Source organism: Gymnogyps californianus, chromosome 19 (assembly GCF_018139145.2).
Source record: "Gymnogyps californianus isolate 813 chromosome 19, ASM1813914v2, whole genome shotgun sequence".
In the NCBI taxonomy this organism is placed as follows: Eukaryota; Metazoa; Chordata; class Aves; order Accipitriformes; family Cathartidae; genus Gymnogyps; species Gymnogyps californianus.
The window spans coordinates 3,006,913-3,020,916 of record NC_059489.1 but is presented as its reverse complement, the minus strand read 5'-3'; the positions used below and the strand labels follow the sequence as shown (position 1 = coordinate 3,020,916).

Here is a 14,004-nt window from a genome sequence, read left to right as displayed (position 1 = left end):
TTTGGTTTAATGTTGGGTGTGTTTCCTGCTTTGGACTCTAGATCTTTCCAAAATGCTTCAGTGTTAGCATATAAATATACATACATGTATGTGTTTATTCAAAACCTCATGCTGTTCCTCTGCAAGCTTTTCTCTTGATTGCAAGTCAGCTGTGATCACCGTGCCTGTGACTTGTATCCTAATCGGCAAACTCTCCTTTATTTTTTTTTTTTTTAGGATTATCTTCCCTCACAGCAAGATATACTGCTGGCACGAAGACCCACAAAAGGGATCCATGAGTACGACTTTGAAATAAAAAATGTTCCTTTCAAAATGGTTGATGTAGGTGGCCAAAGGTCAGAACGGAAACGTTGGTTCGAATGCTTCGACAGTGTGACATCAATACTCTTCCTTGTTTCCTCGAGTGAATTTGACCAAGTGCTTATGGAGGATCGGCAAACAAATCGCCTTACAGAATCCCTGAACATTTTTGAAACAATAGTCAATAACCGGGTTTTCAGCAACGTCTCAATCATTCTCTTCTTAAATAAGACGGACTTGCTTGAGGAAAAAGTACAAAAAGTGAGCATCAAAGACTATTTTCCAGAGTTTGAAGGGGATCCCCACTGCTTAACAGATGTCCAAAAATTCCTGGTGGATTGTTTTCGTACTAAACGCCGGGACCAGCAGCAGAAGCCCCTCTACCACCACTTCACCACTGCTATTAACACAGAAAACATCCGGCTAGTTTTCCGTGATGTTAAGGATACCATCCTTCACGACAACCTCAAGCAGCTTATGTTACAGTGATGTGCAAAAAGACATTTTTGAGTAACTTTTGTGTGTTTGTTTTTTTTTTTTAACTAGAAGTTTACAGCAGGAGTAGAGAAATCCAGATCCTGTCAGACTTCTTGATATGTGGCTAAAAGCTGCTGCTGAACACATTATTGCCAATTTCTGCAGAAATTCAGGCTTAATCTCTTCCAGTGTAGCTTCAGGTTGACTCAAGTTGTAATTTTATAGCAGACCTATGTCTAAGTTACCTGTAAAGTGATAAATTTGACCTTTTACAAACATGTATATTATCCTAGAAAATTCATTCCACCTTCAGAATTCCAAGTCCAAACTTCAGTGGAATTGTTGCAATTGTTAGACTGTGGCAGTAATTTAAGAGGGGGGAGAAACTTTTCACATCTAACTTCATTATGAAGACTGTGATACTATAGCTGACTTATGATTTCTCAGGTCTATTGCTGGTTAGAAATCCCATAAATCCCTTGCTGGAATCATCTATTTGAAGGTAGGATTCCTGGGTGTAACGTACTTCCTGTTCAAGTATAAATCTTTGCATGGGGTTTGACTGGGAGGTGCTTTAAAAATACTGAGATTGGGAGCTTCAGACATATCTGGCAGGAAGTACGAACGCAGGCAGAAGTCTAGTGACGAGGAATTAGTGAATGGCACAGTACACGGTTTCACTCTCTTGCATTGTACGTATGTCTTAGAGCCATGGCAAAGCACAGAGCACTATGATACGGTCCTCTTGAAATTCTGATGTGGGAAGGGGGAGCAAGCTAAACTTGTATTTCTTATCTTCACTAACCAGATGTTACCTGTAGGTACCTTACCTGTTCTTGAAGCGCTTTAATATAGCACTGGTTTATTTTTACTTTCTTCATGACTTCTTACAGTGTGCCTCATCTTAATCAGTAAGCGTTTGGTGATGGATAGAAGTACTTGCAAACCTAAGTGCCTCCTTGTGTTCTGTCCTCCTACGGTATTTTCAGTGGCCTTATGTGAGCATATGTGTTCCCAGCAGAGGCCTTGTGTAGCTGACACCGTGAAGATGAATGTTTTCTTCTGAAAAAAGAACATGTCACAGCAGAACGTGCTTCAGCTGATGAGGTTCTTTCTGAGACTTTCCAGTTCGGTCTAGCAATCCTAAGTGTACTTGAGCCAAATATGTTGCACAGCATACTCCAGAGTGCTGCTTGTGACTAAGAATATTTTACCAAAAGCTCCATTGCAGTTACATTTTTTGGGGGTGTGTGTGGTGGGGTGGGTGTAACCGTTGCCATGGGATTAAAAAAATAATAAAAAATACTTCTTGCCCCAAAATCCTCATACACCACACAGCATACTACAAAATGAGAGTAAGCCTGTGAGCTTGTGTTTTAAAAAGTAGTGCCGCTACCAGGTTTCCCCCAGACTGTAGTGTCATGTAGGCAGTTCAGCTTGCCACTTTGCCCCATGGAACTGGCCAATTCCTGTGGATCATGATGGTGGCCAATACTTTCTTAAATGAATTTTTATTAACATACTGCACATGTGACAAGCGGTGCGACACAATATTCTCACCACTTGGAGCAGTGTTCCTGCTAGAACATAGGAAAGCTGTCCATCTTCTGAACTTAGCCTTTTACTTACTGTGATTGTAAGTTGTATTAACATCTCTGTACCTCGTTCTCCTGTAAGTAGAAGGGGAATAGTGTATTTTTATTTAGTTAGGTGCTTTGAAAGACCTCTATTTTTTTATATCATCCAATAAGTAGTCATAGATTAATCTGCGATTTCTGCGATAAGGCACTATTTTGGGGGGAAAGAATTCTGGAAAGAGCTTGGGAGAAGTCACAGTGCATAATCTAAACATAAAGTCTGGGTGCAACACTGATGTCGGGAGGATTAATATAATCTTTAGATGGGGATATTTAATGTAGATTTTGCCTCCTTCCTGGACATGGATAAGATTACTTCTGGTTTGATGTGTTCAGGTCATATGTGAGCAATTCAAGAAGGATGATGAAGTAGAGACCTCAAAAAAGGCTAGTGAAGCTATTTAAAGGATTGGACAACATCCCTGTAATGGGAGTCCAGAAGTTCTCCATTTCCCTCTCTGGAGAAGGATGACAGGTTGATTTGGTTGAGCTATAAATGCTACATAAGCAGACAACAAACCCCTGCCTGGTAGCCACAAAGTCCAGTGTTGGAAAACAGACATTGAACAAATCCATGCCCTTATTAGTCAACAAGAGGAGTAGTAGGTTTGGTTTTTTTCCTTTGCTGACAGTTGTCTGAACAAGTTTCTTTTTTGAAAAGAGACTTATCTCTGCTCTGATTAAAATAATTAATTTGGAGAGGGTCCGTAGTATGTGTTTTGCAGGATGTCAGACTAGATGATTGCAGAAAAGACTAAAGACTGGATAGTGGATGATATGAAGTTTACCAGGAATTTGTCTAAACAAAATTGTTTATGTAAAATGTTGATGAATTTTGTGCCAAGGGACCTGTTAACTTACTAAAGATCCTCAAAACTGATGTCAGTCTAAGGATATAGTCGGTATCACCAAGGCGCTGAGCACTTCTGATGTTAGCTAAAGTGGGAAAAATATTCAGCAGGCTTCTCCCCTGAACCAACACATAAAACCTGGTTTTAATCCTTTCAGATCACTTTCCCTGTGAACACCAGGGCCTGTAAGAGAGCCAGGTAGACCCCGCAATGTTGGGTCACTTCTGACAAAGTAGGCCCTGGTAGAAAAGCACTATATGAATCTCAGGCAGAAATGAATTATTTTAATGAAATGATTGAATCAAATCACTTGCGTTTCCCACTCCCACTTCTTTAGGGGGGTGAGGCAACTAACCTTGATGTAACTGTTTACATGGTTCCTATGTTAACATACTGGCTAAACAAACCGAATCAACGTTTGGCTTTTCCATCTTCAAACTTACTCTTCATTAGCTACCTGAAAAGGAGCACAGAGTGTACTGTTGTATTTCTTTTTAGATTTGTTTCTAAATATTATTTCTTCATAGCAGGATATAGTTTTGGTACAAGAGCTAAAGGATTGATGTTTTGAACAGACTGATTTTTATCCTGAAGCAAACAAATGAGTCACAGTTGGCTAGTAAGAGTGAAGCTTGTTCATGTGAACCAGTCTGTGGTACAAGGTCAGGACATACTTCTAGTGAAGGTGGGAAAGCAGGTAGAAAATCAAGTTTCCCAAAACTTTCTTAGTTCTCTTTGATGGAGTGAGCTCTGTTAAAAAGATCACTGACCGTATGGAGATATACCACTGTCTTGTACAGCCTTCCTGTACTTGAAGGTGAAATCGGTGTTTTAGCTGCAGTTCCCTGCTGCAGTGCGTTAAACTGAGTTGATCGATACCTGAAAACTGTGGCTGTTCATCAGGGCTTTAAAAATTTTACTTTTTTTTATATATTGTATGTGGGAGCGTAAGCCATCAGTTTGTGTAAAACTTAAGCTTTCTTCTAGAATATCTGCTCTTAAAAAAAAAAAGTAATGTGGGTTCATTGATCTCAAAGGCTGTATATTGGACTCATTTGTCTAGTAAGTGGCTTTAAATTTTGCCCATCAAAATTATTCTAGCAAATTGCGTAGATCAGGTGGGTGTTTCAAGCTTCATGACACTTGGCTAGTAATAGTATTTATGATCAGTCCCGGATAGCTTGGTCAAACTGCATCTGCTTGCCATGTTTGGGAGCAACTCACTGCTTAAAGACTGAGAACTGTGCGTGTTTAACATGTCCATTGCCATCAGAAGACTTCTCTGGTTATTTCTCTTTAAGGATGGTTGCAGAAGGTTCATTTTCCAACAATAACATTTCCTGTTTCAAAACAATCAGAAGTTTCATGCCATACCGAATTGTTCACCAGTTAACTTTACAGGTCTTATCTATTTGATGGTACCATTAACATAGGTTTTTTTTTTTTAATTACACAGCATTGCAATACAGTGCTATTTTGCAATTTCTTTGCATTGTACTTGAAAAGAAGTTGAATTGCAGACTATTTAAAACCGCTTTCCTGCGCTTTCAGTAGCAGTGAGAGCTTACCTTAATTGAAGCCTTTATGTAAAAATATATTTTGTAACAACCTCATAGATCTTTAACAAAACCAAGATTTGTATTAGCTTTGTATAAATGTTTGTGGCTTACAATTTTATATGTTTAACTTTTTATAAACTTTCCAGGGACTACTTTTTATTGTAAATTTTTTTTTCTCCTTGCTTTAGTTTAAGATTGGCAATAAATTATTTCTAAGGGAGGTCTTAGAAGAAAAAGCATCACTTTCTTTTTATAAAACGGTTAAATTGATTAATAGTTTAAAACCTCTTACACTCGCTTGTACATTGCTCTGTACATACTCTCCAAAAGTGTTGCCTTTCAGCTATTAATATTTGCCTTGTGTACAAAAATTACTGACGATGAATAAACACATACAGCCTCATGTTGGTATTATGAAATTATTTTTTCAAATTAATCATGTGTGGAGGCAGGCAACTGACTTTTTTCCTTGGTTGGCTAAGGCCAGCTGTTTTGCTCCTGCCACATCTTGTGTTTCAAATAAAATATGTAACAGTCTCTGGTCTCCAGCAAGCTCTTTGCTAGAAGGGCTCATCCAGATTCTTGTTCAGCCTGATTGCCTTCTCTCCAGTAGAGAGGCAAAAGGAAGTTGCTGACTTGCATTTGACAACCAGTTTGGTACTCAATATATAAAATATTGATGACACTCATGTGTGTTCTGGCCTAAGTGGCAAGCCTCTGTATAAATTATATATCTCAGTATTGTGGAGTTAGATTTTTTTTTTTTTTAAAAGGCTGTTTTCTGAATAAGCCAGCCTCTGCCTCCTCTAGAAATGGATCACTGGCTGTTTTGCAACTGGCTGCAATATGAAGCAATGTTTTGCAGCAAAACATTAATTTCTCCTTGTCAGTTTTTATATTTATAGGCCTGAGATGCTTCATTTTCCACAACAGCCCTCAGATTTGGCTGGCATGCTGTGGACACTAAATCTGTGAAAATACTGGGACCAAGTCATGCTTGTTTATAGAGTTAGTGCTCCACATTAGTATTTGTCTTGATAATCGGAATACATAAACTAAAAATTCTTAGCGTATGTGAATGTTGCTGTGGATTAGTAGGAACCTGCATGCTCTACCCCAGCCTCTGCGTTGTGGCAAGCAGAGTTCACCGTGGGAAGGAGCCACCTTCGCTCACTGAAATTAGGAGTTAAAAACCTGTCAGATGCCCTGAAACTTAACCCAGCTCCGCAGTGCAGTTTTGATTCCAGGTCCTGCCTGTTCCTAGGGGGATGTTTCTGAGGAATCGCAACCTCATCTCTTGACCACTGTTTTGCACTGAAACAGTTATATCAAATGGACACCATTTGTGACCTTGCTCTGACTTTGAAAACCAATCTCTTCAGGTTTTTCTGAAAGCTTTTTTTCCTTGCATCTTATTTCCTGAGATGCAGTCAGCCACCTGAGGAGTAAAACTAACAACATCTAGAACTCATCTTAACGGATCGTGTTTGTTGGTTTTTTAAGCCCAATATTACAAATGTAATTGCATCAAGGTTCACCTAGGCTTCTAGTTAAGCTCTTGTTGACTAAAGCTCTCATTAGAAATAGGTTAGTGGTGGTGACTCTGATAACCTCACTGCAGTGATGCGCCTGGTGACTGAGGGCGGTGGGGAGAGCCGAAGGAGGGGCAGGGAAGGAGCGCGTTACAGGATTTATGTGAGCGAGTGGAAGTTTCTTCACTTTCACAAAGCTCTTGATTTAACAAAACACCTCATTGCATGTACTACTGAATGTAGGTTGGGTTTTTGAGCCTCTTCCTTCCTGTTAAAGTAACTCGGTGATTACACAATAACTGACATGAGGGAACGAAAATGGAGTGGAGCTCTGCCGAAAGAACTTCCCTGGCTGCCCCGCTGGCAGCAGGAGCTGGTTTCAGAGCTGACCTTAGGAGTCCCGTTCCTGCAGAGGAGCTGACCAGACTATTAAGCTGTACAGTCCCTGAAGGGCAAAGTGCTGGAGGAGCGGCTGCCAAGGGAGCAGGGCCCTTCGGGGAACACGGCTGGAAATGGGGCAAGAGTCTGTGCTGGCCCAGCCCCTGCTGGTTTTTTTCTTTAAAACAAACAAAAAAAAGGTAATAGCATCAAGTTACTTCTGGCCAGCCCACCTAATGCACTGCTTGGCTGTATTTTCCACGCAAGCCAAAATGTTTTCATTGTGTGTGAAATGAGAATGACTAGATTAAATTAATAAGAAGGGTCCAGATAGACCGAGTCCCACAAGGTTCTGCAATGGTGTGTTATTTGTGCCTAACTTTAGATAGGATTGGATTTCTTTTCTCTGCTTTCTTCCCTTGTGTTTCTATGCATGCGTAAAAATGAGGGGCAAGACGTTTGTTCCTGCTGGAGTGCAGCTTCCACCAGCAGCAGCTTTGTGGGCTCTGGGATTCTTGCTCGCTATTGCTCCGAAGAGAAGCTCCTGCAAGATCACAGAGCGAGCCCCGCTCTGGCCTGTGAAACGCGCCGTGGCAGTCAGTCCTTACGCCCGAGTTCGGTAAACAAGCTGCAGATGACTCGAAGATAAGGAATCAAAACATCCAGCAGAAATGAGATGTGCGCTGAGACGGGAGACGCGGTCCCCGCCCATGCGTGCAGCCAAGCTACTGCCTCTGCTCGCTCTGCGGAGGAAGCCGAGAGTTTGAGTAATCGTTGAGCACTAGATCTGACAAACCTGGATTTGGGGTAGGCTGTTGTGAGCAGAGGTCCGCTTCAGTGCTTGCGACTTTCATACGAAGGTTAATATTTAAAGCCTATGTCCTCCCAACCACCGGCTGTAAGCAGCAGGTTGTGCGTTTGCTGTTCCTCAGGCAATGAGGGCTGTAAGGCGCTGGAGAATAAGGTTTGAGACATGTTTGTCAGCAGACGCAGTACGTGAATGAATCTCATTTCTCCGCCTGGATGGTTTGAAACGTGGTGACCCAGTAAGATGACGCTGATCAGTGCAGACTGGTTTTTATTAATTTAGGACTTACAGAGCAGGAGGAAACACAAGACCCTATGCATCCAGCAGCATCAAAAAGTGAGCTTTCCCTGCTCCCTATTCCAATATTCAATATAGTGGATCTTGGATCTTGCCTGTATAGAAGATGCTGACTCCCTTCCCAGGCTTCTTCCTATTGAGAGGCAGCAATGCTTAGAGCCAAAAGCCCTGCCTGATTTCCAATTCTCTCTCCTATCCAGCACCAGGCCAAACCCTGGATGGCTTTTAGCCACGTTGCAGGCTCTGTCCTGTGTTCTCTCTCATATTGCCTGCAGCCTGGAAGACAGTCAACTTCTGTTACGTAGACGAAAGCCACCCCTTTATCAGATTCAAAGGGGAAGCAGTAGTGGAAAAAAAAAACCAAGGGCATGTATTTTAACATTAACACTCCCCCAGACGGCCTTCTGCGCTGATTGAGAGACTGAATGACTGTTTCCATGTTGACCATGCAAACGATGTTTGTGGGATGACACCAACTGTGAATAATTTATCTCCGGCAACTCACCACATCAGGCTGTTACGGCAGTAAGCACTTCCACAATTAGTAGGTGTGATCACCAGCCCTGACGTGAGGTTCAACTCAGTGCTCTGCGTACCCACAGTCTTTGCCTGGGAGTTGTTCTTTGTTTCCAGCTTTTATGGAAAGAAATGGCAATATCTATAAATGAGACAGATCTTTATGTTGTTGCCTAGGCATAATATTTTGCACTTTTTCTGTATGAGCTGGATTCTCTTATATTGATCCGAAGTCTAACGGTGCGACTAGCTGTGAATTCATGACCTGCTGTAGCCTCTGTTTTCCCTGAAGAAGAAGGAAGCAAACAAAAAAAACTTCAGTGAAACCAGCATTTTCAAAGAGTTAATACCAGGATTTGCAGGGGAGCACGTTGATCCAACCTTCAGCAGCAACAGCCTTCCTACGTCATGTCTGGCATTTGCTAAAAATTGTCTCGAATTAAGGGGAAAACTTCCTCTTTTATTCATGCAGATGACCCAGGCAGACTCTCCTTCCCCCTTTCTCCCATCCCCACTTACAAAACTTCAGGAGCAAAGGGGATGTGATGCAGCCCCTGCCCAGCAAAGTGCCAGGCGTCCGATCTGGTGCGGGGCAGGCGTGCTGAGGCTGGCTGCCGGGCGCTGTAGTGCACCAGGAGCGTGCAGAGCGATGGTACCAACCGCTCAGGGAATTCCTGCTTGATGTAAACCTGTGACGCCCTTTATAAAACCACAACCCAAACCACCCTCAGAGTTTCTCGTTTTATCGTCTGCTGTGCTCCGCAAGCCTGGCTGCTGCCTGGGAAGGGGACACCAGCCTGACGTGACTCCGCCAGCTCCGCAGCCAAAGCCATACCAGCTCTCTTTCCTCCTCTGCTCCCGATGTCTCTCCCTGCTGATGGCATTACATCTCTGCTCACAGCAGGAAACCTTTCTGCTGTTCCTTCTGTCGCCTCTGCAATACTCAGGGAGAAATATTCCTAAATACTTTTTTCCAGCATGTAGCAAATCCTAAATCCTCCTCGTTTCCAGTGAGGATTTTCCTTTCATTGCACTTGTGAAAAAGCAGTGCACAATTATCTCTGCTTTTATCTGGGGATGCCACTGGGGTAAGGGAACATTTTCCCATGTACAAATGTCAGCAGCAAGTCAGCGTGGCTGTTTCCTTGTCATGCCAAAGCACTGACTGACACCGTTGCAAGATTTCTTCCTTTAGAAAGGCAACCCCAATTGCCTGAACGGTAGGATAGATACATGGAGAGTATTTCAACATTTAATATTCAAATTAATTGCCGAAGTAGCTTCTCTCTAAGAAGCTAGCAAGGTAAAGTGTTTTGGTTTTCCCTCTTCACAGAAGCACGGATCAAATATGAAAGCATCTGGAGGACAACCAGCCATTTCGCTGGAGCCAGGCTTTCCACTCCGTGTCTCCATACCCCGTCTCATTTGCTTGCAGCAAGACAAATGTCTGTGATGATGCCGAAGTAAGGAGAGCAGAGGAGGAAAACACAGTCTGGCACCTTCGCTTACTGCCGTGGCTCTCCTGGGAGGTGGAGGTCAGTGATTCCCTGGGCAGGTGGGGAGCCTGCTGTCCCTTGGATGAGAGTCGCTGCCTGCATTTAGGGAACGTTTCTCGGAGCTAGCAGCTTCAAGGGCCATCTATAATCAGCAGGGAGAAAAAAGCGCTTCCAGAGAGCAATTCTCAGCCTGAAACGATGTCCCTGGTAGGTTGGGTGAGTCACTCCCCAGAAGTGACCAGCCCAGACTTGGTCACAGCCCTTTCAGACACCTCCAGTGAAATGAAACCACCTCTGCCCCAGCACCTTTGTGCTGTATTTCCCTGATAAAGAAAGGCAGTACGGTGTGAGCGTGTTAGTGTAGAGCACTCCTGAGATCCTTGGAGGAAAGGTGTGGTCTATCTTGCTGAGGATTGTTTTCAATGCAGAGTCCTCTGGTACCTCTCTGTGGCAGGATTTCACCTGTCCCATCTCCACGTTCCTTTTTTGTAACAGTCACAAGCCATTGCAAATAAATAGCTCCAGATCTTGGCAACGGTGTAGGAAATAACCCCACATATTTTACAGTTCCTTAAAAGTGACAGAATAACTAAATCCTCATTTAAATTCCCATTTCCATAGCTGGAGCTCTCTGGATCACACATTTCTTCAGCATAGGCTGATTTTTTCCTCCATCTTCTGGCCAGACAGGATTTCTGTTTGTGCAGACACCAATGTCACCCCATCTTTATGTCTCACCCAGCATAGGTAAACTGCCTGGGAAGAGCTCCTAATGCGATGCTTATGAAAAATAGGCCGGAGCTGAAAATACTAGTAAGAGAAACAGCAGATCTGCAATGCACAGCTAGTTTGTTTGACTTAAATGGCAAGATTATTCCCTGCACACAGTTCTGCTTGAGCCCCGTAACATTTTGAAGTGAGCACGCCGCGTGATGCCAGCGTTACGCCGTGTATGTGCCCCGAAAAGCGTCGGAAACATCTGAGCTGCCTCTGCTTGCTTCAGACCAAATCATCACAGAGGAGCCGCGAGGCAGAGGGAGAACCGCCGCGATCTGAGCTCAGGACTGGATTCCAGGAACGTCTGAGCACTAAATATAGCAGCCGTGCTTGCTCAGCAGCTTCGGGTCCAGCAGATAACATCCTGCTTCAGGACGAGTGTACAGGAGAACTCATACCGCCCTAAGGGGAGGTGTGAAATTCGGCCTCTGTCACCACATCGGCAGCGCTTCCCGGGAATCCCAGGATCCCTGTCTTTTCACTTTTATGTCTCTTTGAAATGCTTGAGAGAATAATGAAATTATCAGGGGAAAAAATAGAACATTAATGTACATATGTTGGAACTATGGGCTAAACTCTTCCTCTGTCTGAACATAGTATCTTCCAGCAAGCCTCACTAATGTTTGTAAAAGCTTCTGAACACAAAAAGCATCACACGAGTGTAAAATATTAGAGCTTATGTTTGTTTGGTTTTTTAATAAAAACACCAAAGAACTATTAGGTGTGTTGGGGAAATGCTGCTTCTGGCAGGGGAATAGAGAGGACACACCTATCCAAACCAGTAAGCCTAGGAATACCTCCTGCTATAATGTTTCATAGAAAAAATGTCTCCTGGTTGCATGCGTGGAGGCAGGCAATCCCCCGAAGGGTTTCAACTCCATGATGAGAGCGTGGTCACAGTGCCTCGTCACTCACGATGCTTTTTTCCCCCATTTTTGCAAGTTCTACACAAATTCTCCTCCAGAAAGGGCGATGCTCTAATTACAAAGATCACGAAGGTCTCCTTCACTTGCTGCTGCTTTCACGCAGCTCTTTTAAAACTTTTAAATTAGCTGTATAAATAAAATATGCTCCGTCTCTCTCAGGTACACATTTTAAATTAATAATTGCAATCCTGTTGTAAATACACGCTGGGAAAAAACAGATCAGCATGCCAAGTCCCGGCGCACCTATTTACCTTGTATTTGATCGGCTGTTTTGGGGATGCAGTGCTCCTTTCTGAACCAAAAGCTGAATTACAGCTCAGTGTCATGGTTTTGTCCCACGTTGATGGTTTTTTTGGCACTGTTGGTTGTGGGTAACACTGTGTTTGTGTGTGTTTAGCCTCATGTACTGCCTCGCTTGAGTGTGATGGCAATAAGCAAAGCCCTTATTCTGTGGCAATAGAAGATACCTAGCATTACAGTAATTATTGCAAACATCTGTATCGCTGTTACGCATTATTTTGGACCACTGCTGCGTAGTTCCATTTATTTATTGGTTAAGATGGCAAATATCAATGCAACAAATTCTTGGAATTATAAGGAATTGCAAAAGGTTACATGTGTAGTGGGGGCATGTTATAAATGCCATTTAGCAGCAAGGACATGTATTTTTCTCATGAGAAACTGATAGAAATTGGAAATTCATTAAAAACTGAAATAAGTGGGAATACTACAGCTCCGAGGAAGGGCCGTGAAGTGAGTCGGTTGACCTAACTGTTGGACAGAGGGAACTTCAGGCCCTTTGTCTCTCGTCAGAGTGGAGATGTCTGACAAAAGACGGTTCGCAGTGTCTTGTGCTGCAGAGAAGGGCTGTGAGCGCGGTTTAGCACTCCCCGTCTCGCCAGCCCCAGTCCCAGCTCCCACAGCTGTTGGATTCTGTAACTTCTATTTGCAGAAGTCGTTCCGTTGCAGCCGGCGGGATGATCCAAGAGCCGCGGGCTCCTGCTTCAGGAGCTGGTTGTATCACTGTTACAGCTGCGAAGCCCGAGCTCTGCCAGCCGTCGAGGCTGAGGAATAAACTCCCCACATTGATGCAGTGGTCAGCTGGAGGTTTTGCCTTTTGTTGAGCATAATTATATAGAATTTAGGTTCTAGCTTCAACAGTAAAGATCAAACTCTTGTCAAGCCTGTTTAAGACAAGTTTTCTTTGGGTATAGTAATAAAATCTACTGTTTGGGCATTCTTAACAGTGATTTTTATCTGATGTGGTCTACTAGGGATTTTGCTGAGCCCACGTAGTGTCCGTAGGGCTAGGAAGATTTTTCCCACTAGCAGTCAACAACAGATTCAAGCATCTAAGTTTCTTACTCTTCTTTCTGCTCTGTAAAGTAATATTTCAATGATCTGTGAACCAGAAAAAAAACATCTGGGCTGGTTTGTCCTGAGGCCCAAGTCTGCAAAGAGAGCTTAGTCTTGAAAGTCTCTCTTTGGAATATGATGGTGTCTGAATGCTCAGGCTGTCCAGCTCAGTCATGTGCATATACATATGTAAAACAATCCTGTGTGTTCACAGCTTTTCTGTATGTTGCTGCTTGTTTCCTGAAAATAGCCTTTTCTTTGGTGGTTTGTTGTTTTTTTTGTTCAGGGCACCTCTTGAAATATCTAAAGAAGAAAAAGCCCAGAGATGCTTTTGGTATTGTGGGAATAACCCTGATGAGTCTTGAAAGTTCATCATTGGACAAGCTTCTTTTTGACAAAAGCAGCACAACTTTTAGGTGTTGAAAATGAAAATGACTTTCAAAATATGAACAATCAGCTCAATAATAGGAAAAACGCCAAATCGCACTTGCTGTTGAAGCATGGTGGAAGGCGAGCAGGGATGCTCAGTGCCTAGCTGTTTGCTTTGTGCAATTTTTAGAAGACTGATGAATTTCCAACTCATTAAGTTCTAGATCATTTGGAAAAGGCAGGGACACGGGTGGTATTGATTCACTGTGCTGCTTAGGCACCCTTTCCTTTGCCAAGTTTCCCAAGCAGATAAAATGAAGGAGGGGAATTCCTAACAAATGCCGGCTGCCCTGTCGCTTGCAAGTCAACTTTTCTGTTGTAGGGGAAGAAAAGTGTACTGGATTGTTTTTACATACTGAAAATCATCATTACGTGTGAATGGCGGATACAAGATATTATTTTGCTGTAAACTGAAGGCAAAGACTGTGAAAAGATAGTAGGGGAAAGAGAGCCAGGCCCTAAGCGACCTCATGCCACGTTCAGAGCATGAGTTTGCCTCCTGGTCGCAGCAGGATCCTCTGATGCCTGAACCCTACTAGACATAAATACGCTCTTTGGTCCTTCCCTCACAAAACAATGGCTGTGTTCATTAAAGCTGCCATGTATTAGACTTTTCTAAAGACATCATGCTTAAAAAATCAGATTTGTATAGTGGCAGGGTGACA

At 43.0% G+C, this 14,004-nt stretch overlaps 1 protein-coding gene across 1 annotated transcript in view; it reads left to right on the top strand.

Annotated features, from left to right (window-relative positions):
- The window catches only part of GNA13 (G protein subunit alpha 13), a 29,929-nt gene extending 24,708 nt beyond the window's left edge, over positions 1–5,221 (top strand). The window contains exon 4 of the mRNA XM_050908350.1: positions 217–5,221. Coding sequence (XP_050764307.1) covers positions 217–789 — 573 coding nt within the window. The 3' untranslated portion in view covers positions 790–5,221. The remainder of the gene's footprint in view (positions 1–216) is intronic.
- Positions 5,222–14,004: the final 8,783 nt, after the last annotated feature.